Source organism: Apteryx mantelli, chromosome 6 (genome assembly GCF_036417845.1).
Source record: "Apteryx mantelli isolate bAptMan1 chromosome 6, bAptMan1.hap1, whole genome shotgun sequence".
Taxonomy (NCBI): Eukaryota; Metazoa; Chordata; class Aves; order Apterygiformes; family Apterygidae; genus Apteryx; species Apteryx mantelli.
The window spans coordinates 44,619,655-44,644,015 of NC_089983.1; the positions used below are offsets into that span (position 1 = coordinate 44,619,655).

Consider the following 24,361-nt stretch of genomic DNA (forward strand, 5'->3'; position numbering starts at 1 on the left):
AATTTCATATACAATCAAGTTACTCAATTCTATGAAGGGTGTGAAGGCCACAGTTTAAAAACTAGAAAGGCGCTTCAATGATCTTATGCTTTGCAAATACTGTTAAGTTAGATAAGGTAAACCTATGTTGGAGGTGATAATGCAGGTTAAAGGAAAAGCATGATTACATGATGTGTTTTAGGTGAGTGATTTTGATAAAGGTAACAAGCAGCTGCAGGTGTTAAGATAAAACATGGGTGTTGCACAGAACATCATACATAATATCTGCTATTCTCCTATGTAATGAAAGATATTCGCAAGTTGCTAAGTTTTCTGTTTTATTCAGCAGCTATCTTTCTTCAATGGCTTTAATGCATTTTGACCTTACAATCACTTAAAACTTTCTGTGACCCTTTTTAGAGCTTATCCCCTCTAGGCTAACTTGACCCAGTAAAGTGCTTCTTGCAACTCTTTTTATCAACCTCCACAGAACACCATAGTTCAACTGATCAACCATAACATCCTTAAGGTAATCAGAGCTCCTGGTATGTAAGCCAAAGGGTAGAGTTTCCCCCCCTTCAAAATAAATGTTTCCAGAGATTACTAAAACTGAGAGAAAAGAAAAAGTTAAATGTCTCTAAAGTCAAGTAGGTCCTCCTGGTGTAGGTAGCATCAACAACAGACACCTACAGCTCCAGTGTCTTCCTTTGTCTGCCCTTCTTGCAATTGATTTACAATAGCAGTTCCCTTAAAATGTAAACAGTATTAAGCAAAATTTCCCTGCCGTGGAACACCAAAAGGAGCCAGGACAAAGGTAAGCACAGGGCATGCTTTGCTGCAGCTACTATAAGCAACTGAGAGTAACCTCTTACTCTAACAATATTAGCCAGCAGTTATTTCCGATCAGTTTACAGTGATTAAAAGAAAACAGACATTTCCCTCAGACTCTCACTGGTTCTGTGGATTAGCAGACAAAAGCTTTCCTGGCTGAACTTAAGCCACTTTTTGATTCATGTACCTCATTGCACCTTCTCTCACGAGAAGTAGATAATTCTTTTTCTTTTGGCTTATAATTTTGTTGAAATATGACAGACATCATCACGACCCTTTATAAAGTCAAAACAGAGGGAATATTAAATCAGGCTCCTAAAATTTTGGCAGAAAGAGGCCCTTTGGAATGTTTTAGGAATACACTTTGCAGCAGCTGAACATCCTTGTCCTTTCCTGACAATGACAGCACACAGCCTATTTCCTTCTGAATCAAAAATTACCTGTCATCATGTATCTTGAGCCATGCTGCTGATGAGGAGACAGTGCGTCACACTGCAGTGTTGATTAGAAGATGTAGTTTTCAAGACAACTGTTCTTTTTTTTGCCCTGTAGAAGCTGAGAAAATTGACCTGCTTCTGGATGCATTCTGCCTTTGGATGGAAGAGAGAAAATAGCCTCAAGCAGTAACATCTGTGTGGGCCAGCTAAGGTAATGCATCAGGCTACAGGTTACTGACAGAAAGCACAGAAATGCAGCCAAAAAAACACCTACTGGTGTATATACACTTTAATTTATCCTTTAAGTCACCATCCCTATGCTGTCATTTATATGTGATTCACAGGCAGCTACTTTTATTTCTGGCTGGTGTTGGGTTTGGAGTGACTTCTTTGTGGGTCTGGTGCATATTTCAACTTGATCTCTCTATTGCTCTTTTGAGGAGCAGAAAGCTTGATCAGTCACAGTTTTGACTTTTGTATGTGCACATGTTTTAATGTTGGCTTTCTCCTTTCTGCTTAGTGGTTATCTTGATTTGGTGTGACATCTCAAAAACAAAGAGCTGTAGCTGGGGAGATATGACACGGTAAGGATACAGAGCATGGGACAGCTTTAAAAATAACATTGACTGGTCTCGTCAAGAAAATATGTATGACAGAACTCAAGCTGAGAACAAAAATGAAACCAGTATGTGTCAAAGCAGTGAGTTTCTGTGTTAAAACTGACACTTCTAGTCCTTTTCAAACATTTATAGGCAATATACATCACCTATTGATAAAAACTAGGGAGAAGTTCTGTGGAAGGAATGAGACAATCTCAGGACTGCGGCCTTAAAACGTAGGGATATTGCTGTTCTTTTTCGCAGGACAAGAAACGGAGGGCCAGGCTGGCAGTTTCACAAAATAGTGTAGTTCAATTGATCAACTGGAAACAAGGTTCCACATCTCTCAGGATGCCTTATGCATCTTAGCAGCGCTGCTCAAATGAAACATTATCCTGACTGCAGTAAGGAAATGATTGGTTGGATGCTTCTAGGCTCCAAATAAAGATTTGATCTTGCTGCATGCTCTTTAATCCTTGGAACAAATGAATCACAAAACAGCTGTGTTTTGGCCAGAAAGGGAGTCTCTAATACAGGGCACTGTTATTTGGATTTTACTGCCCTGACACTAGCAGAAGCTAGTCCAGGTAAAAAATATCATTCTGCCCTTTAGAGGGTATAACTGATGCTCAACAGATCATTAGTGAGATAGATGTACCAATATATCTGCTGCTGTGAAGGTCCCAAATGCACATAGCTCTCAAAAACATTATGGATTTGGGACACTAAAAATTTTTGGTCCCTTTTTTTTTCAAGGACAGTAAGAACTAATTTTGAACATGCTAAGTTTTAGATATGTATGTTGCTCTAGAGCTGGTTTTTCTCTGAAATTTCTCATCTATGTTGATTGGTATTTGTAAATAAAGAACTAACTCTATCTCCCAGCTCTATCAAAGTATCTTGGGGATGTGTGATCCAGTGAATGTCAGTAATTATAATCACAGATTGTATTTTACAGAGAAGTAATTTGTCTTATGTAGTAAAATTGTTTTCAAGAGTTTTGTATAAGGTTCTTCTAAAATTTGGATCCTTATCCAGATCAGTGATTCTGAGGTTTGCTTATCCCTATTTCTTGCTTCACATATCTCTGACAGAAATGCAGACCACTTCTTCAATAAATTAACCTTTCTGAATAGCAAAAATAGTCTGGTAGAAACCTCTGAGGGATGCAGTGCAGGAGAACAAATTACTACAAGACACAGAGGGAGCTGTAAATGTAGTTGTGATGGGTGTGGTGACAGTTTGCATTTCTAACATACTCACCTTACCACACAGCTCTAGCAATATGGGTTAGTTTGCATTGCCTAGCGCACATCAGATGAAAAAATGGTCTGAAAAAGTGTAGTCCATACAGACAACAGTATGATCCCAGTGCTTTGCCTAATTGTGTCTGGTTTTTGTTCTGAAGTATACTCAGAAATACATATTGGACCTATTAGAGTTATTAAAGCAGGAAATAAATTAATTTAAATATTAGATCAGAAAATATGGGAATGATAATACTGGATAACAAAGCTACTGAGATGCTAGACTAAATTTTGTTTGTCAACATGTAATGTACTGAAATCCTGCTTACACTGTCACGTCACTCTCACTAAATGATTTAATTTTATGTTAGTCAAAGAGGATCCTGGTCTGTCCATTTGTCCTTCCAAAAGATGCCTTGGTAGTCTGTGGTAGCAAGATTCTTAAACCTTAGGACACAGTGGAAATGAAAGACAGACTGCCATTTTAATTCAGATAGAAGATTTTCCACTCTCCTTGGATAGAAATATTTCTGCTTCTTTGTCTCTGGATCTTTGTTTTGCCTATTGTCACTTATCAGGTGAAACTCCTAGAGGTACAATGGTGTGATGTTTGGATACCTGTGAAATATTTCAGCACCTTTCAGAATGAAAGCCACCGTGAACAAAATAAGCATGTGCAGGTGCACATACATACATAGTATATTTGGGGAATATTCTGCTAGAAACTTAGATTTTGAGATCGTTAGCAAAACTTTTTTCTCATTTACCCATTGGTTTTAGTCTGATTGCAGCACTATTAACTTGAAAAAGACTTACAGCTATACTTTATTATCATCTTTGCAACTGTTAGTCTATAAATAATGTGGGGAATAGCAAAGCAGACACTGAGCACAACTTGTATTTCCATCTTGTTAGGGTCTGGGTTTAGTAACATTTTCTCTTCATTGAGGAATGCTTTGTGTCTTATTAGGTCAGTGAACCATTGCAGCGTGTATATAAATTGTGCTGTTGAGCAGCTTTCTTGTCATGCCTGAATAAGAAGTGAAGGAGGATTCTCGTACGCATTGCTTTCCTCTGTTGGTTGTTTCTGCAGCTTCTGTGCTTGCATTATGACCTGCCATTTAGGCCTGTTTTCACTGCTCTGAGTGGGCTACGCCACTGCCTGCGCTTGATGGAATTTGGTTTGTTTTTATGCGTACAAAGAAAAAGGGAGATTTGGGCAGTGTAACTGAAGAGAACCACAGTGAAATGGGAGGCAGTTTCAAGCCAAGAAAAAGAACAGGCGCGAGCCACTGTGACACAGCTGATAACCCAGCTGAAGAATGAGGAGCTCCTCATTAGACTGTACCTGCTTCAGCTGGGAGCCCTGTCAGTAATTTCAGAAGAGCACTGCTGTCTGCGTTGGCACGGTGCTAATCTGTTATTCATAGTATTATTGTCTTCCTTAGAGAGTAAGCTAGGGCTTATTTGGGAACAAATGTTGGGAAGGATTTCTTGCCAATGTCTTTTTGTGGATAAACAGAGAATGTTAATCTCCAGAATTGTCCATCTTTGGGCTTTTTAAGTGGCAAATCCCACAGCCCTTTTTTAAGAGCAGACATTTTCTAAATATTTTAATTGGAAATAGATACCAAAAATTATTGTTATTTAAATCAATTAGTGGAAAAAAACACTTATCCTGACACAGAAACTCACTATAAAGAGAAATATAGTAATTCAGGAATCCATGCAATTTTAGTTTAGGTATGCCTTTACATACAGCAGCAGATCCGACACATTTATTTAACTCATTTAAGATACAAGTAAAGAAAAACTGGCTCGAAACCTAGATTACCTACTCTAGGAAAACTTAAACTGCAGTCTGTGAATGTTTTGCTGTGGAGTGAATAAAAATGTAATAAGGCCTTTTGGCTTCTTATTTAGGATATATATTCATCTTTTACTGAAACAGATCCTTTTAATTTTTCTGAAGAATAAATGTAGAGACAATTGCATGTGCTCAAAGCCCCTATTAAAATAAATGCACCAGCTACATATGTATGAACAAAATGTAGCTTTTAAATAAGATCAGCTAAGGGTTTTGTCACAAATCCTTATTAAGAGTGAGCAGGGAGTAGCACTGCTCCAAGAGAGCAGACCACAAACCAGATTGTAGCCTGAGTCACTGTCTTCCACTTGGCTCTCTCCTTTTCCCCAGAAAGTCAGTGTCCCCGTTCTTCCCAGGCAAGATGCAAAGATTATTTTGTGTTCAGCTGAATGGGAAAGATAGTAGTAGCCCTGAAGTTTCTTTTTTTCTACTTCTTCTGTTCTATATCCTGCACTAGTATCTACCTGTATCCCGCACTATGTATCTACCAGACCTGCCAATCTTTCTACCTGTGTCAGCAGAACTAATGCTTTTAGCAGTAAGTTACAAGTCTCTCTGCTATGAGCAGCTATTTACTTATTTCCAGACACCCAATGTCCCAGGGTATGGGAAATCTTGGACAAATAGTTGTTGCTCATGAGCCCATCCATGACATGTGAAAGTCTAAAACCAAATTATTTTTCATTCACTTAGATTGCATTCATGGGTTGTTTCCTGTTCAGTTATGTGGGAGGGTACGCTGGACCTCTTGTTAGGAAGCTGGCTGCTTTTAGATGGCTTGAATCAATCTGTCTACCCAGCGAAGATATTCCTGAGAATATATTGCCAGTTGTTGAAATGATAACTTGCTGGAGGTGTAATTTTTTGAGCAATAGAACTTCCTGCTTGTGCAACTTGCCCGGCAGTAATCTACACAGACTTTGCATGGGAAGGCTGGAATACAGGAAATCAGTGACTTTCACAGTCTGACATAGCTTGGCAAAAAGTTGCCTTTGAAACCCAGTGTTCACATTTCCAAATTAGTCTGTCTCTGGCTCTCATGCAATAAAATCCTCATGTTACTGAGAAGGAAAAAGAGACAAGGAAGAGAGGAAAGCAGAGCTGGAAGAATGAAAGTGAGTTACATTGTGCACTGTGACTGACAGTAAATCCTGCCTGCAGGAATTATTGGAATGGAGAAACAGCTATTTACTAACTTTGAGTTGCAGTCTGCAAAGTCCAGATGTCAGTGTAATGATTTATGTGATACAAAGTCTGCATGATTGGGCCTGACAATATAAAATACATGTGTGCAGAAATGTAGGCTCTGTTTTGACACAGTATGTAAAACCTAGACAGCTTGGCTGGGAGACAAGTGGCAAGAAGGTACGCTGCTATAAGAGAAATCAGAGGTCAGACCGCAGGTTTGCTTGGTATTCAGGAGCAGGGAGGAGGAGGATGGTCAGCACTGTTGCCCAGTGACCTTTGCTTGCTGATGAGCTCCAGAGAGAGCTGTGTCTAGCCTTTTCGCTCAGAGGTGAACTCACTGGAATTAGATAGCAGCGAAGAAGGGATAAATGTGTGGTCCCATGAATCCCTGCTTTTCTCTCCCCTTCTCTTCACTCCAACCCTTCATAAGAAAAGTAAACTCAGCTTTTATTAGCTTTCCTTTTTCAAAGAATTGTTTATAAAGGAGTCCTGTAAAAACACATATAGCAAATGAATGGAATCTGACCTATCTTCTTTGCCTTTGATTTTTGTAAGGATATGATAGAAATCAGTGTGAACACTGTGTGAAAGCCTCATGAAAAGTAGTGAAATTCCAGGATTGTTATGGCTGTGCATTTTTTCAAAAGAGAATTTAAAAACCCACAAGTAGCTGTTCTTTATTATTAAAGCAGAGTATGTTTGTTTGATGCAAAGTTGATCCAGAAGTATATTTTATTTTGAGATACTGCCAGCATTTGCCTCTTTACGCTCAACAAGACTGATTATATTGAAAACAATTCTTAGCAAGTGAGGATACAAGGTTGTTGTACAATTGCTGATGCATAACCACACATTTCATTGTCAGTTCTGACACCCTCTCGTTCTGGGTGTGGGTGTCGGGTTTGCATAATCACCGTGCAGTTATTTATCAGTAAACACACCAGGCAAATCCTTCTATCTCCGCTGGCAGCCAATAAGACTTGGTTGATTTACACGTTTTTGGAGACAATGTTTATTTACCTAAAGAACAAACATGAACTTTCAGGCTGAATGCCTTTCTCCATACACTAAGGAAACAAGAGAAAGCCTGAATGGCAAAGGCATGGTGCCTCCTCCCTGACTTGCGAGTTTTTAGCTGTCAGGCAGACATTAGAAATGCCAAATTGTACAAGAGTGGAAGTGAAAATCCCAAGGCGTATTGCTGTATATTTCAAAGAAATGAACAGCAGCTTTGGGCTCGATTTAGAAATAACTTGTCTTTGATTGGCTGACATAGCTCTTAGTTTTAATTATGTCCTTCATTTGAGAATCTGAAGCTGCCAAAAGCAAACAGAAGCTTTTGTTTCTCAGTCCATGCCGGTGACATACTAGAAGGAAAGAGAAATGTCTAAAAACAGTGGAAACAGTGCCAAAATATCCAGGGACAAGTATTCAAAAAACTGACTGGATTTATTCTTTTCTTTGCCTCTAGACGTTGTTCCTACCTAAAACTGAGTAAAGCTTGTGCCATGACAAATATGCAATTTGTTTAGATTATTTCAGTTATGAATTTTAAGGTGTCTTTCTATCATATTTGTTAAGACGAAAGAAGTGCTTCTGACCATTAATTACTGGATAAACAGAAACCCACAACTATTAGTATTCTTATTTTATTGACTCATCAGAAGGGCAAGTGTCTGTCCCACCTGACAGACTGCTACATACATCTGAGTTCCAAGATTCTTGAGTTCACACGTTAGGCAAAACCTCAATGTGCGAATTACCTCTGAGATGGGCATCCTAGCATTCCCAGCTTCCGTGGCTTCATGTAGCTCTATCAGAGGGGTCAGCCAACAACTCGTAACGGTACCAGGAGCCTGCAAACTCTAGTATCCCAGCTGTAACCGTGGCTGCACAGGGAGCTTGGAAACTGCATGGTGGGGAATTTCCCGCTTGCTCTAACTCCAAGTCGGAGCATATTAAAGCTGGAAGCTAAGGGTTTATTAATGCAATTTATACCACTGTTAGTGGATTTCAGAAGTAACTGTATGAACTGTGTACTGTTGCGTATGAACAGTGGCAAAACTGAAAAGCATGCTGATTTCAAGCATCAGCTGCAGGCTCAGGAAGATGCTACTTTATTTTGGATCATTGTTTCTGAAAAGAATATTTCTCAGGTTTTCTGGTTCATAGGAAGTTTCCAAAACAGCAAGTGTTTTCCAAATCGAAAGATCAAGACTATCAGGCTGCTCTATATGGAATACATGGGCAGGAAGCATCTTCAGACTTTTCTTTGATAATCTTAAGTTTACTCACTCAACCTTGATTGGTTCTGTTAGGCAGATATTAAATCCTCCCCAAATTTCCAAGATTAGAGACTAGGTGTAAGTCCATAGTGAAGCCGTTATGCTGTCAGAGCTTGGGAGAAACTATTCTGGAAGGGGAGAAACTATTTTAGAAGTATACAAGGACTTAAGGACACTGGAAGTTCATATTCAGAAAGCAAAGAGCAATTAAAATAATGATGAAACTACTCAAAAGGAATTGTTTTTCTCAGAATCATAACATTCCTCATTCTGGCTAAGCCAGCTGTGCGTTGCTCAGCATGGGTAACCTGGCAGCAGTCAGTGCTTTAGGATACTACTGAGCTATGATTTGGGCCACAGATTCACCTCCGAATTCCTCTGAAATTGAGATAAACTGTCCTGATGATTTGCAAATGGGAGCTGTTGCAGTATTATACAGTAATATTCAGTAAACTTTGTTTCTAGTTATGTTTTTGCTATTGTCATATATATATTTCTTTTCCTTACTCTTTGTGCAAAGATATTATGACTCCATGTAATTGCCATAGCTAGTAATAAATCCTGAACAAAATTATAATTCTTACCCAGTGCACAGCTGTATTACATCGAGTCCTTAAAGGCAAACAGGAAAGACTCTTAAAACCTGTGAAAATCCTCTCTACCAACTAGTAATCTACTCTTCTTGTTCTGATTCTTTCCTTCCCATATTCTCACTGTCACCGTTTCCAGGAAGGTTACTAGAAGCACTGCGTTGATACTTCTCCCAGGGTGATTTCCGAACACTCAAGCACACGGCCTGTAGGGGTGAGCTCATCTTTACAGAATCAGCTGCCAAGGCAGCCATGGGATTATCAGAATCCCACTTGTCATTATAAATCATCACTATTTGATAAGTGTATAAAAATATCTATATATTGCTAGCAATACTGCAGGTGAGACAGAATGAGCTATATGCCGTGTTGCCACATTTTGAAACTTGAAATGGATATTGTGGTACTTTTCCCATTTTATTCAAGAAAAATGAGGAACTTCTTCATTCTAGCAAATTACTTTCCACTTTTTCATTTTTGCGTGTGTGTAACTGAGTTAGGAATACACCTCTATGTATGAATACACCTCTGTGTATGTACTTCTAACCCTTAAATGTATGTCAAGTATACCATCTGATCCATCCATCAGGTCACAGCCTAAACCATACCTAAAAGAGGTATACAATGCCTTTGGCATCTGAACTTTGAAATATATTGGATTGAGGGCAGCCTCCAAATGATGTGACCACTAGTTTACTCTGTTTTGTTGGCGGGGGAAGGTGTGGCGAGGACAGCTGAGACTCGTTTCTGCCATGTCCTTTTCTGCAGTCCTTTGTTCAAGAGATTGGGATCCTGTGACAGGTTAAGAGCTTTGCCCCATGGAGAGAGAGGGACTATGTCATACGACATCAGTGATGAGGCATCTAGCTCTAATAGCAACTGCTTGCTATGAAAACCTTGTGAATAACCTCGCTTCTGCATATCATGTTACAAGTCTCATGGGCAGTGAGTTCTGAACAAGGAACAAAATAGCGTATTACCCAAACATTTTACCTGTTAATAGTCAGCAGCTGGTAAGGAGTAAGTAAACAGTACAATTTGCTTTTCACTTGTTCAGGCTTCTCTTCATTCATTGCAGACACAGGTCCTTTGTTAAAGCGTTTATAACATTAAGCTAAGCAACGTAGACTATATTGGTTGTTGGAGTGGAATGGAGGCTCAGATAAGACAAACAAAAATATTTCCATTGTGTCAGGAAGCTTTGTTGCAAAGGATGATACCAAGATGGGAAACAAAACCTCAGAAACTTACTGAAAGGGGAAAGAAACACATAGTGGGTTGGTAGCATTGGACCATTTAGGGTAATGCTTTCCTAGAACTGCAGTCTAGATCAACTCTTATTTTCTCTGATCTGTCTTGAGATACGGTAGTATGTTTAAAGCTGGAAACAGTGCTTTTCTAATGTTCCCTAACCTCGAAAACAAGTTGCCAAACATAAGGTGGTTTTTTTTCTCCTTTTTCCCCTCCAGCTTGTTCCTGCCAGAACAGACTATTCAACTGCATTCTTTGCAGCCAGGCAGAGCTGTGCATCATGATTCTCTCGGCTGAGGGAGAGGAGAGCTGTAGTATGGGGATTGAGAGGGCTTTTGTTGCTGGGAGGAATTTTTTACTAGCTTTTTTCTCTGTGTGTGAGAGACATAAAGTGCTCTGGAAATGTACAGATTCTTCCTGCCAAGAATGGTTGTTTTCACAGCTCCCCTTTTGCCAATTTCAAACTGGTTAAGAAATAATATAAAAAAAAGTTTTCACATACATATCATAAACTCCCCGGGTGACAAATACTGTTGAGCAATAGAGTTCGTAAAAGTGCCAAAATAGCCTGTTTCCCTGTAAGAACAGAGGAATTGAATATGAATACCAGTGCTAAGGTGAAGAGGGAGTTTTCAGTGACAAGAACAAAGGCAAGGCTGAAGCGTTATTAGCCAACTGTATTAATTAAGCTAGAAGTGTGATGTTTTGACATTTTTAAGGATCTCAGTCAGCTGCTTTGCCTGTGGTTTTAAGTTTTTTCCCCAAACTCTTTAATACAAAATAATTAGATCATCTCCAAATATAGTGTGTGTTACTCAATCTAAATTCATGAAGTATGTAGAGAGGATTCCAGTAAAACATTCTACTCCCAACATTTACTTGACATAGTGGTATTCTAATTAACAGGTTGGTTTTATACCTAGAGTAATGCTATACGTGCTGTGATACAAATAGAGAAGATTAGAGCATTAATCCAAACTGAATGTTCTACTTAACATGCACGGAAGGGGGAAAAACTGCTTATGAGTCAGAGAACGCTGGAGAGTAAAGGGAAGTCCTGTAACTTACTTTTCTGGCACCTTCTGCCCATGTAACCCTCAGTACAGGAGCACACGTTGGTTCGAACACAGTGACCACCGTTCTTACAAGGAGGAATGCAAACAGCTAATGAAAGGAAAAAAAAAGTTTGATGCACTGAAATCACACAAGGTATTAATGTTGCCTAGGTATAGGTGCTTTATTTAGGTGCCTCTGTTGGAGGACCAGTGTGCCGAGGCTCTTTGTTTAGTCGAGAAGGGTAGAGAAGGTGTCCCTCCAGAGGGCGTTTCGGGGCAGATGCCTCGCGGGAGGCTCCCGATTCTTTCCATTCTTTGCAGAAGAAATGTGGGAGACTAGTCCTAGTGCCTAAGGGTCCTTGTTAGGTAGCTGGAGTTAAACTGTGGTGCTACGCCACAGAATCCCTTTGGTCTTTAACTCTGTAGATCTACTGCTGCCCTTGAAATACAGAAAAATGTTTGATATTTGCTAACCTTGTTTTGGCACTATTTCTTCTCTCTTTCTCAGTGAAGCAGAGTTGAGGGCTTTGCTTTTCTTCAGCATCCTTCAACTCTCTCACCATATCGCTTCCATATCCCACAAATGTGGAGATTTATTTTCAAGTTTTGGTCTAACAAGAACATTTAAGAATAAAAATGCCGGATCACCTAGATGTCGAAAGTCACCTTCCACGTCAAACGTCAAGAGAGAGATCATATGGTTACTGAGTCTGTGTTATTTTTACTCTCTCCTTCACCCCAAACATCACCAAAATGAAGAACTTCCAGCAAGCTCCAGTTAGAATTAAATTTTTGTGTGTGAATTATTCACTTGCAAAAATATGTGTTAGGATTGAATTCATCTAGGAATCCCAGAAAAAAGAGAAAAACACTTTTAATATTGAAATAATTCAGTTTTGCTAATAACAGTATATTTATGTACTGAGATTCAAATGAGGATATAAAAGCCATCCTCAAAAAATGCAGAGCACTGGTATAAGCACTGGAGTTTTCCAGCTATTTGAACCCTAAGCAATAGCTCCTCTCTTGTGTCTGTTCTGTTTGGACTAATGAATAGTTAAAATATTCATTAATTTCAGATTGACGACTGTAGCGCAAGTGAACAGACCAAAAAGCCGAGGGTACTATTAACCTCAGTTTAGAGCTCTCCCCTTTAGGACATGGATTCAAAATCAGGTCCCTGCTTTAACTTAGGCAGAGCGATATCTGGTCACACGTTGGAACAGGGCTCTGAAGAAGCCCTGGGTAGGTCTCCCATCCACCAGGCTCTAGAACGGTCACGCGGCTGATACTGTGAGGCCTGTTTGAAGATACATTTCCCCTGGCTCTGACACACAGTACAGTACACTGTACAGGTAGCAAAATGAACAAAGTTGAGCCATGCTTTAAATTTTAATTGTATAGTTGCTAATTAGTGATATCACTTACTTCAGATAGTTTTAGATTAAGTGTTTAGTTATCATCCATGCCATCATAAATAAGTGCTTACTCCTTCACAATACCTTTAAGAACAATTTAATGCAGATTTATGACAGACTCTAACATCAAAGGAGCACACAGGGAGTTATGACAAGGAAAATCTCTGGATATACTGCATGCAGTGGCAGGCAATGATATAGGCTGCTGTTTATATTTTAAGCCTGGATCCTTTATCAACATGATAAATAGAACTTTCTTACCTCTCTGGCACTGTGGTCCGTAAAAACCATAAGGACACATGCACGTATTTGGCCGTACACAGATTCCTCCATTTAAACACACAGGATTGCACACAGCTGTATGTAAATATAAGATAAATCTATTAATCTCTTACCATTTAAAATTTTTTTAAAAGTAGGCACACCTTTACTGCTGCACTTGTATTAGAATAAATATTTCTGGTAATATTCAGACAAATTTCGTGCTGTCTTTGCTGGTCAGTTGTACAGTGCTGTGGCACTTGTTCATTGTTGTCACAGTGGGAGCATTTCAGTGGTGTTTTAGCATAGCTTTGGGGATGAAATAAAACAGAATTTAATAGTTTATTTCTGATGTCTTCCTGTGGCTTGCATAGTTCATCTGCTTTCACTTTAGTATCCTGACCAAGGCAGTAAAATGTAGTCACATTACCTATAGCTTTGTAACCTTGAGGTGAGGTATTAACCGTTTGCTGCTTTGTCGGAATTGAGCAGAGTACGGTGGCATTTCAGTGAAGCTGAAGAGGTGTGCGCACAAAACCTCCATTTGCTCTGCTGCGTTTAAATGCCAGGTCCCACAACATGCTGGCTCATGCATCACCAACAGAGCCATCGGCTGAGCCCTCTTTGCCTGCTTATTTATCTGTTATTACTGTTGATGGTATAACAGGCATTAGGAATTAAAAGCTGTCTTGCATGTTTCTATGTGGCAAGTACCTGACTGAGTGTTGAAAAAAATGTCTGAATTGTGAAATCAGTTAATGTAGTTGGAAAGTCACTGTGTGAAAAATAAGGATTCTGACAGTTTTCTTTACAAAGTGGAATGACATTTTAAAGCAGTCATTTTCCTTCTATTCCTTTTGTCTTTCAGTATCTTACAGAATAGCTCATTGAATAAATTAAATAAATTTAAGCTTAAATAAATTAAGGGTCACTAAAATGTTCCAGATGAACTAAAAGAGAAATAAAACATCAATTTAGAAAGAGAAAAAAATGTGAAATTGTAGTCTAGATGAGACGATTTCCAGACTAAGTAGCAATCACTTTATAGAGTCAAAATTGACTTCATTCATTGCCAGTAGTGACTTTGGATTAGTTGCCTCATTGTCGTAGCTAGTTACAGATGTTCACACTCTGTCAGTGTTTATATTTACATTGGTGAAGTCCCCTAAGAACCTATATATTTGCTTCTATATATGCATGCACCCAGAGATTCCTATGTTCCGGGGGTGCCTCACTTTAGGAAGGAAACCCCAACAGGCGTCACAAAATACTCTGTCTAGTGCAACAAAACAGTGCCAGAGAAGTGAGTCTGATGATAGTCTTTCGCCTAAGGTATTGTCAGACAAACAAATCTCTGGCAGGAAAAAGAGGAGGTAGTGGGAACCAGGGTAGCTAGTGGCAATATGAATCATTTACCCTGGATCTTAGCTAGGTTAATTTATGTGTCCTCAATAGTTCTGTCATACGAACACTTACAGGAAGAGCAATCTCAGGAGAAGAGGGTTAGAATGACATCTCTCACCTTCCAGGAAAGGTAATGTAGGCTGAAAGTGTCTTTTAAGTCATTTAATAGTCGCTATGGCATAGGCAAAATGCCTCCATAGCCTTGAGGTTTGGAACTTACTGTGGTAGTCCTCATGTCTGCTCCTTTTAATATTTCAGTATTTTGCAAGACTTGTCCCAGGTGAGTTGTGTAGTTGCTATGCCTCTGGAGGAAAAGGCATGTACTCCTCCTCTTAGCACCTAGGCCCTGAGAGAAAGGTCTGAGCCAAATCTGTTCAAAATAGGCTTCAAAACTATGAATCCTAACTAGAAATAGATACCTAATTCCATTCCTCACCTTGTCATTTTGTACTGACTGATGGAGGTGACTTTTACCTGAGTCCGTACGCTGCTGTGAATGCCTTTGCAGGTACTCTGTAGGTATTAAATGCACCCAGGAGAAACAGTGTGAACTTTGGGAGGCAGCAGGATATTTATCTTTAGGTGGTGAATGGTTAAATTCTTCTTGTGAACCTATTTTTTTTCTGCCTTCTATAGTCACAAGCCTTCTTCTGGAATGGCAAAATTGAGTGCAAGAATGGGACCAAAAGAAACCTGGTAGTGTGATAGAGTTGCTGATAGCTTACCTTTTAAGGTTCTTTTTTTCCCCTTTGATTATGCAGTATTAATCAGAACTCCTTATATAGCTGCTAACTTAGCAGCAGAAGTCACATTTGCTTGCTTAAAGTCTCTTCCTAACTTAAACAGACCTCATTCTATTCCTGTCTTCATAAACTTCATTTCTAAGTTCGGATTTGAATGCATCCTGTTAAAAATTACCAAAAAACAAACCATCCTCCTTTCTCCCCCAGCAGCATATCTTGGGATAAATGTGTAGGGTTAAAATGGAAGATGGAAGAAAAACAGATCGTGAGCAGTGCAGACTTTTGCATTGCCCTCTTCTCGACCACTGCAGGTGTGAGGCAGGACTCATTCTCCGACCTCTCCGTGGACAAAGCCAACAAGGCTATGGTGACTTTTTTTTTAGCATCGCCGCTATATCTCCAAACATATCTCCAAAATCTCCTATGAGAATTATTCCCGTTTGCAGAAGCTACTAAAGAGCTAGTAAGCTAGTAGCTTCTGAAATGTTTAATAGCTTTATTTTCATTCTTATGCATGTTAGAATAAACTTGAGAATCACATGAGCTTAAAAAAGCCTGCAGAACGCTGCTTCTTGTGGCTTTCCAGTATGTGACCCTGAGGTTTAGGTAAAAATCTAAACTTACATATACTTACATAAACCCAAAGCCTTTCAACATTTTGCCCTTTGCTAAGTCCCTGGTGTTAATTCTTAAAGCAGTTCCCGCTACAACCACTGAACTGCACCAGTCGCATGGATTTCAGGCAACAAAAGGAATGACAGGCCGGGGATTTCTCACCACATACCTATTTCACAAGAAGGGCTGCTCCATCCGTTTTTGCATTTGCACTCATCCGGTGACACACAGATCCCCCCGTTGTGACAGTGCCTGTTACAAACCACTAGAAAACAGGGAAAGAATCAAGTACAAAATCTCTTACCTGTAACCACTGACACAGATCCTAAAGCTGCTCTACTACAGCAAAGAAACCAGTGGTGTTCCTCCGAGATGTAAACTGAGATGAATCTGTCCCTTCCTTTCTTTTTTTTATTCATTCTTTTCATCAGAAGTATTGCATCTAAAATACTTTGCTTTTTAAGTATTCCAGATATCCTGGTTCAGAGATAAAATTATATTCCTGTCAAGGGCAACCTGATATTTAAATCAGCAGAAAGCACTGCAATAAAGAAACTGTATATGTTTTGCCAGTCAACTAATATAGAAGGGTTTGAAGGCTGATTTTTTTCCAGATGCTCTATATATTGAGCCTCTTTTGTTACTTGTATTGCACAATAACATGACTGTTAATAGGTATGGTTGTCTTTTTGTGTTCTCAAAATTAGTGTTACTGCATTCACTCACACAACCTTGAATTTCATAAACGTTACTCTAAATAATATGGAGTTTTTTGCTTGTTTGTTTTTTCCAGAAGCACTTTTATATAGAAAATGTTGATATAGATGTGCATATTTTTACATAATACAACTATGCTGCTGGTAAAAATATGCTCAGAAATAGTTTAGCTAGTACATTACTTCAATATATTATACTTTGATTTCCTTGCTGTATTCAATCATCATTTTGAGGGGAAATACAGAAAAATAAATAGACTTTTTGTGTCTTATCATTTTCTGCAAATTCAGACATGTAATGAAAAGAAAAGCCTGAATGAATTCATACATACTTGTTTCACATCGAGGACCAACAAATCCGTAAGCGCAAGAACAAGTATTTTGAGATACACAGGTTCCTCCATGCTCACATGGTGGATCACACAGCACTGCAAGAAGCACGAGCAAAGTAAAACATGAGAAAAAGAATACAGTTCAATTATTACATTCTTTGTGGTTATGAGCACAATACTTATTACTGCTTTCCACATGCCATTTTATTAATCCAACAAGCAATTTGGCTACTGAGGAAAACACTAAAGGATGTAAGTAGGTTAATAATACAGCACTAACTAATGAGTAGCCATATAGTGTCTGCAAGGGAATGATTTTAACATAATCATGTTTAACTAACTTCTGAGCATGTACACTTTTAAGTACATATTTTTGAAGCCCAAGGATGGACAAAGTACAAACACAGTTTGTAATACAAAATACCTTGCCCTTCCCTCTCTACAGTGTGCCTTGTGGATGGTCAGTGAACCTTAAAAAGTGTCAGAAGTTATTCTAAGCCAGAGATGAAGTGTTTCCTCTGAATACAAAAGAGTTGTAAGGAGTTTGTAAGCAAAATGGCAAACATTTAAGCAACAGTTTAAATTTTTAATAGGCAGTGTGAGGTCTGCAGACAAAGCTGTAAGGTAATGATTTCTTGACACATTGCAATAAGTGATGTCATTATTTGGAATAAAGAAGATGAGGGGCATTGCATAAACTTGGAAAGTACTGCAGCTTTAGAAACAATTTTTTGCGGGAGACATTGCTTTGTATTTAAATTTTGGTCATTAGGAGTCAGGCAATAAACTTCTCTCTTTTAAAAATTAAAGATCTGAATTTAGGGAACTGTGTAGGGGGGTTCACATTGCTTAGATTATCTACTTAATTAAGTTAGGGAGCTGTTTTCTATGAGCACTCTATATACTTAATAGAGAGATAGAGTCTCTTGCAGAGATTGAGTCAGATCTGGAGTCTGATTTAGGGACTGAAGAAGAACATTTCTAATGACATTAGTTGTGGGGGGGGCCTGGAAGGGTTAGCCTCTTGAACCTAAACATCTAAGGCAGATACCTAAATGAATACCTCTATTTGTAACCCTCTAATAAGAAGTAGTTCTGTATGTGAAATGCAGGAGAGTTAGAAGAAACTGCTGTAGGAAAGCTACTGGAACTTATAAAATACTGTGCGCAGGAGCAGAATAAGGCATATGTGTTAGCTGGCTCCCAGTTAAACCTTTTGACAAATACATTACAGAATAAAAAATACCTATCCATGTGCTTGGGAAGTGAAGGCAGAGAAAAGTGTTGTACTTTGGCACACTTTACTGGCAGAATTGTATCTTTTGTAAAGGATATGAGGCTAAGCAAGGTTATTCCAAGGAAAATGCATAATAAAGAAAGAAACCAAAGAGATTCGAAACAAAGTGTCATTTCAAGTATTGCTACAAGAGGAAAAAAACAAACCTAGTACAATTTGTTCTTAAAACTGTGAAGTTTCGAGAGTACAGTTTTGGACTGCATAATTGAAAAACTAAATGAAGGACAGATACTTGTGACACCAGATAATTTGAATGAAGTTCATCCATTGCAGGCCTTCCCACCTCTTGTGATTTCACCAAGACTCACATAAAGCCATTGCACGTGAAGTTTGCTATTCAAAAAGTTGTGAAAGCCACCACAGATTTTTTAATTACAGTTAAAAAGACAAGCTCCAAGAACTTATAATAAACCATTTTTGACACAAATAACATTAAAGAAATATCATTTGGTATTAGATCTGCTCTTCAGGTATTTCAGTATTTAAATTTCCTGTTAGCATTCAGTATTAACTGTGAAATATTCAATTACGCACTAATATAACTTTAGGATTTGATATGCCTGAGAACAGAAACCTCAATAGATCTAGTTTTGATCTATACTATACATGCTGAGAATGACATTAAGCTAAATTCAGTTTTGATTTGGTGGGCTATAATGTTTAGACATTTCCTTATCAGCATGTGCTAGGTTAAATTTGAAGTGTACATTGGAAAAAAAAATTCACATTTTCCAGACAACTAAAAACAGATTTGATTTAAACTCATTTAAGCAGCTGTGTTAAATGTCTCAAAGATCTTCTAGTTCAATCTGTAGTAGCTGCTGGAGTAGGTCGGAGGCTCGGATAGTTCAGGGCCTCAAGACGGTAGGGCAAACAGTAGCAGTCTGTGTTGAAATGGAAAGTGGAAAAAAGTGAAAGAAATTGAAGCTGTTTTCAGACAAATTTGTTACTCCCTTTAAATTGCACTGCTATAATTATAAGCCATCTCTTGCGTACCCTGGCTCCCTCTCGATCTCGCTGACGTCAGTGACAGTCTTGCTGCTTTCAGAGTACTGACCTGTCCATTGCCCAGACATGCGTTTGAAAGATCTTCATTTTTCTGTGCTTAGGTAAGCACAAAACTTGCTTTCAAGGTTTTTCTTTCTTTAGAAATTAACAGTAAGTAGAATTAGATACTGTTCTCTCCACAGAGACAGAAGGACACAATGACTGGGAAAAATATACCGCTCTTTTAAAGTATGTGAATGTGATTCTCTTTTCTGTAGTAAGATGGTTGCGTAAAACCTCCAGGTGCCTAAGTGCTATGCCAAGCACAGTGGCATTCAAACATATTCTTTATTTCAGGGTGTTTGTAGGTAACACATAAAATGAATGTGTCCATTTGAATAGACTGCTTTCCATCTGGCCTTTATGCATTTTGAGATACATCTAAACTGTCAGAAAAGAACATGATATTCTGGATATTAAAACATTTAGCTCTTATTGTGACATTTAATAATAAAATGTTTAAAAATATTCTATTACTGCTGAATAGCGAAAGATAAAAGCTGAACACTCTGGCTTCAGTGAGAGAGGGAGAGTAATATTCACCTAAAAGGCATTTCCCTCAGTAATAGAAATATACTGCTTATGTCACACTCTTTTCCAAACTTCTGTCTTTCATCTTCTGGAATAAACATTTTTTGTCCATAAACACTTGCTAAATTGTGCAAAGGTATTGCAGGGTTTTTATACAAAACATTTTTGGATGGTATAAAATAGCAGTAAAGAGAAATACATTGCTGCAAATGGTCACTCTTCCTGTCAAATATATGTATGTTTATGTTGATAATTTAAAATCTAGAGGTGAGAAATTGAGAAGTCCATTATTGTTTTCTTTGAAAGTGCTTTTTGGAAAATATCCTGAAACTGCTTTCTTTCCATTAAAATACTTTCATTGTGTTTATATTTTTTTATTTTGAGATGAGATCATGTGCTTTTTATAGGTTTCTCCTTGATAACTTTGGGGGTGCTCAGAAATACTACATGCTGTGTTGTTTCCTCCAGTTTTGATATCGTAATCAGCAAATGGCTTACAGGACAGGCTTGCTGCTTAATGTCTCAACAGTGAATAAGCTGCCTATGCAGTCTAGCATATGAGGTCCTGGGTATACTTTAGTAAAGGAAGGTTGTGAGCTTTGAGATCATGACCTGCAGTCCTGCTCAAAAATTTGTAAAAACAATCGGATCGGAAGAGACTTCACTGGAAGGAGCATAGTCTACCTTGTTTCTTGTAATTATTGTCAGTTGTTTATTTTCTCTCAAAGACACATAAAACCAGCCTCCTCAAGGTACAGATGAAGTTTTAAAATGTACAGTATGAGGGAGGGAGCAAAAGGAAAAGAAAAAGAAAGTTATGTTGGAGGCTAACCAGATTATCAGTTTGACTTTTGAATAGGTATGGATTGATCTTTTGCACTTAAGATACAGAGAAAGGAAATAAGGTGCCAGGTGTATAGCAAAGGTGTATGAATGACACGTACAGACTTTTCAATTGGCAGTCATCTTGCCATGGTAAAAACCCAGTTCTGTTTCCACTACTGTAAGTGGGAAAAAATCTAAGTCACTGTATATGTATCTTTAGATTCAGTTTCCCAACACAAGAGAAAGCAAAGGTAGGAAGGACTGATCTACCACTGCCCTGATGGCTTTCATTCAGTCACAGGAAATTGAAAGTGCGGCACATAGAGATGTTCAGCTGATCTTGGCTGACGGTTTTTGTGTGTTGCTAAAGATGAGAGGTACGACCATCGTATATATGGATCCATTTTCTTGTACTTGCTCTAGGAACGTATTTGATCCCCAGATTTGAACAACTGTTCAGCTATGTGGAAGAGTCATCCTGAATAAATATCTTATACTACTTAGGCCACAAAGTAGTGCTGTTGTGTAGGATCAGATTGGCCTACTGCCAAGCAACAATGTGTTTTTCCTTAGATGACAGCAAAGTATGTATTAAGAGAGCAAATGGGAGCAGGTGAAGATTTCTGCAATCAAAGTCAGATGGACCTGGCAGGTCTGTCCAACCGTTTCATTTTCAGCAACATGTTTTGGGAGTTGTGTATTCCATATGCCTTCCATGTGGGTTTTGACAGACTGCTGTGGATAAGTCAAGTAACTAAGCTGCAGACATTAAAGAACACATGCAAAATGATCATCTAATCAGATAAGGCACAAATGCTGTCTTATGCTGGGGCTTATGCTACTCAAAGACTGGAGAATAGCTTATGCGTTGCTGCAGTATGCTGCACTATGTGTATCTTATGCTGGTTTTCTGTGCAGGACTGTATTTCATATATTAGTGCAATTAAAATAGCTCATATGCTTACTTAAATAGTCCAGCAGTCCAGAGCCCAGTTATGAAATAAATACCCATCATAGCAAATAGAAAATTAACAAGATTAATTTGGCTGGATAAATTGGGAATACAGCTGCAGACAACAGTTCTACTTAGGCTGTACTAATGGATTTTTTTTTTTTTTTGTGAAATGTCAGCTGAGTGCTCATCTGCGGTCAAAAAAGCAAATGCAATGTTAGGAACTGTTAGGAAAGGAGCAGAGCACAAAATGCCAGACATTATTACAGCCTATATCCATGGTGAGCTGCATCTCAAATACCATGTTCAGTTCTGATCCCTGCAGCTTGGAAGAGGTATAGTAAAACTGCAAAAGATATAGAAAAAAGTGACAAGGATAACCAGAGTTATGAAAGAGCAAAAAAATTTTGGAAGAACAAGTAAATAAATTACGTCTGTGGAAAAGAGAGAATCAAATCACTTGGGGGGGGTGGGACAGAAAACTACGAAATCATAAGTGGCCTGGAAAAGTTGAATAGGGTACAATTGCTTTATTCTCTCTTTCAGTACAAAAGGGAAAGATGTAAAGCTAGCAGGCAGATAGTTCAAAAGAAAAAGGAGATAATCCTCTAAACAGCACATAGTTCAGCTATGCAGCTCATTGGTATTACTACGGGCAAAAGAAATTCACATGGGTTCAAAAAGCATTTGGATAAACTCACAAAAGAAATATATATTGGGAGATATTACTTACAAAGACTTCTGCTTTCTGAAGCCCATGATCCGTAAGTTGCTGTGAGACTGTTCTGGACAGTATACCCATGTTTTTCTCATGCATTGCTGGACATCTGCTGTTGGTAGCTCTTGGCGATAGGGGATGAACTTTTGGTCTGATAAAGTCTAATATGCTTTACGTGTGTAAAAATGTCATAACAGACTACTGTCAGCCACCTGATTTTTTTCCTTGTTTAATCCAGCTGGGCATCCTGAGATCATAATACATTCCCAACTACTTTGTCTTTCCTGTTATTTTGAAAATTACTTGGTCTGTGTGGTTGTTTTGTAATGTCAAGGCAGTGCTGTGTTTTCATCGCTTGAGCAGAAAGCGTGACTGCCACCATTCTAGAGCAGATTCCCTCCCTTCAGAAAATAGTAAAATATGCCAGAATTCTACTGCCTTAACATTTTAAAGAAAATACCTATTTCTAAAATCGCAAGACTTTATTCTTCATAGGAATTCTGAAGAACTTTTATGACTACTAAAAAACCAGATAATATGTCTTAACTGTCATCTAATCCAAAAGTTTTAAACAATTGCCTGTATTTTACAGAATTGAGTCTTTGACTTTTTAATTGTACAGTTTTAGTAACCAGACACTTCCTTTTTAAAAAAGTTGGAGTTAAATAAAAACAAAGATGACCAGGAATTTGGTTTAAATTCTTATTTTTCTTCAGTCTTCAGGTTTAGGGCTCTTAGTTAGAAGCACAATAAAAACACCCAGAGCAGAAGCTTTTGTTAGCTTCAGCTCTGTTATAGAATGGAAAGGACATGTTCCACCTCAGGGAACCCTAAGGAGCCCAAGAAGTATAACAGCTGCTCTCAGACAGTAACATATGCACAGACCCTGGTAAAAAAACAAGCCCAGGGAAAAGACAGCATTTTTTTCCTTATCCAGTGGATACAGTGTCTTTGAAAATATAAGCATCCCTGTAGTAGAGCGGAGAATGGAAGTAGGACCAGGAGTAATTGCTCTAGGGTGACTGATGACCCTCCAACAACATCCTAACAAACATTTCAGAGCATTAGCCTCTAATGTTACGTAGTGATGTGTTTGTTACACATTCCACTTTTAATGTAGTAGACAAAGTATAAGAAACATTCTGAAAACAACCCTGTTTGAACTAGTTATAAATTATTAAAGTACTTTTTTTTTTTAATTCTATTGGCATAGTGAGCTGAAAAATTCAAAGCTCAAGTAAAGCTCACTCAAGTAGTAAGACACTTCTGCAGTGCACTTTGGAAAGTGAAAGGCGCTGTCCTGTAAAACCGCTGAAAGTGTGTCATAATGATGTATTGGTTTTATGGTACGTATCCTTGAAAAGAACACTTAGAGTGCAGAAGATTGGTCCATTTAGCAACCTCCCTCATCACCAGGGAACACTTAGCTACGTTTATTCCATAAAGGCAAGCAAGCACCTTTCGCAAGAGAAAAAACAAGAGAATCCACTGGACTACAGTAGGCCTTACTTCTACTTACCTTTTTTTAAATTGTGTAGGTAGGTGATACTGGCTTTCTCCAAAATGCTCCCCTGAATTGATGCATTTTGAGGCCTTGCATGTTTAGCAGACTAGTCTTAATGTTAGGCCACTAATAAATGATAATACTGCCTCTGTGCAGGAAGAGTTTTACAAACTGTGAACTTGATCAGCTGTAGGAAAGCGTATGAAAGTGATGAGTTGAGCCTTGAGGAAACCACTTCATCTCAGTTCATCTGCAGCGTAATTAGCTGAAGCCAGAAATTGTAGGAGAGTTAAGAATCTGTAATGCTTATTATGCCAAAGCAAGATGGGTAGAAGCAAGGTCCTACTTACGTACCACAAAGTCATCAGTAAATAAAGGAGTGGTCTAAATGGAGATTTCTTAGAGCTGTTGAAAATATTTCCGTTTAGATGGCTAAGTGTAAGCCAACTACAATGAAATCGAGCTATGTTCTTCCAAAAGGAGGTAGTAGATTGGACCAGATGTTCCCCAGAAGTCTCTTCCAACTTGGATTTTCTGTGATTCTATGATTTTAATAGTAGGAAGACAGAGTAGAGGAAGGAGACTTCTAATTATGTCAGAAAGGGGAGAGTAAGGGACTTGTCCAAAGTGATATGAATATTACAGAAATAAAATTCGGTCTGATTTAGT

General features: G+C 38.4%; 1 protein-coding gene across 1 annotated transcript in view; it reads right to left on the reverse strand.

The window, feature by feature from the left end:
* LOC106498452 (von Willebrand factor D and EGF domain-containing protein-like) overlaps positions 1–24,361 on the reverse strand; it is a 189,550-nt gene that overhangs the window by 21,615 nt on the left and 143,574 nt on the right. The window contains exons 22-25 of the mRNA XM_013959682.2: positions 16,819–16,914; positions 15,940–16,035; positions 13,009–13,104; positions 11,343–11,438 (exon numbers count right to left, since the gene is read on the reverse strand). Coding sequence (XP_013815136.2) covers positions 11,343–11,438; positions 13,009–13,104; positions 15,940–16,035; positions 16,819–16,914 — 384 coding nt within the window. The remainder of the gene's footprint in view (positions 1–11,342; positions 11,439–13,008; positions 13,105–15,939; positions 16,036–16,818; positions 16,915–24,361) is intronic.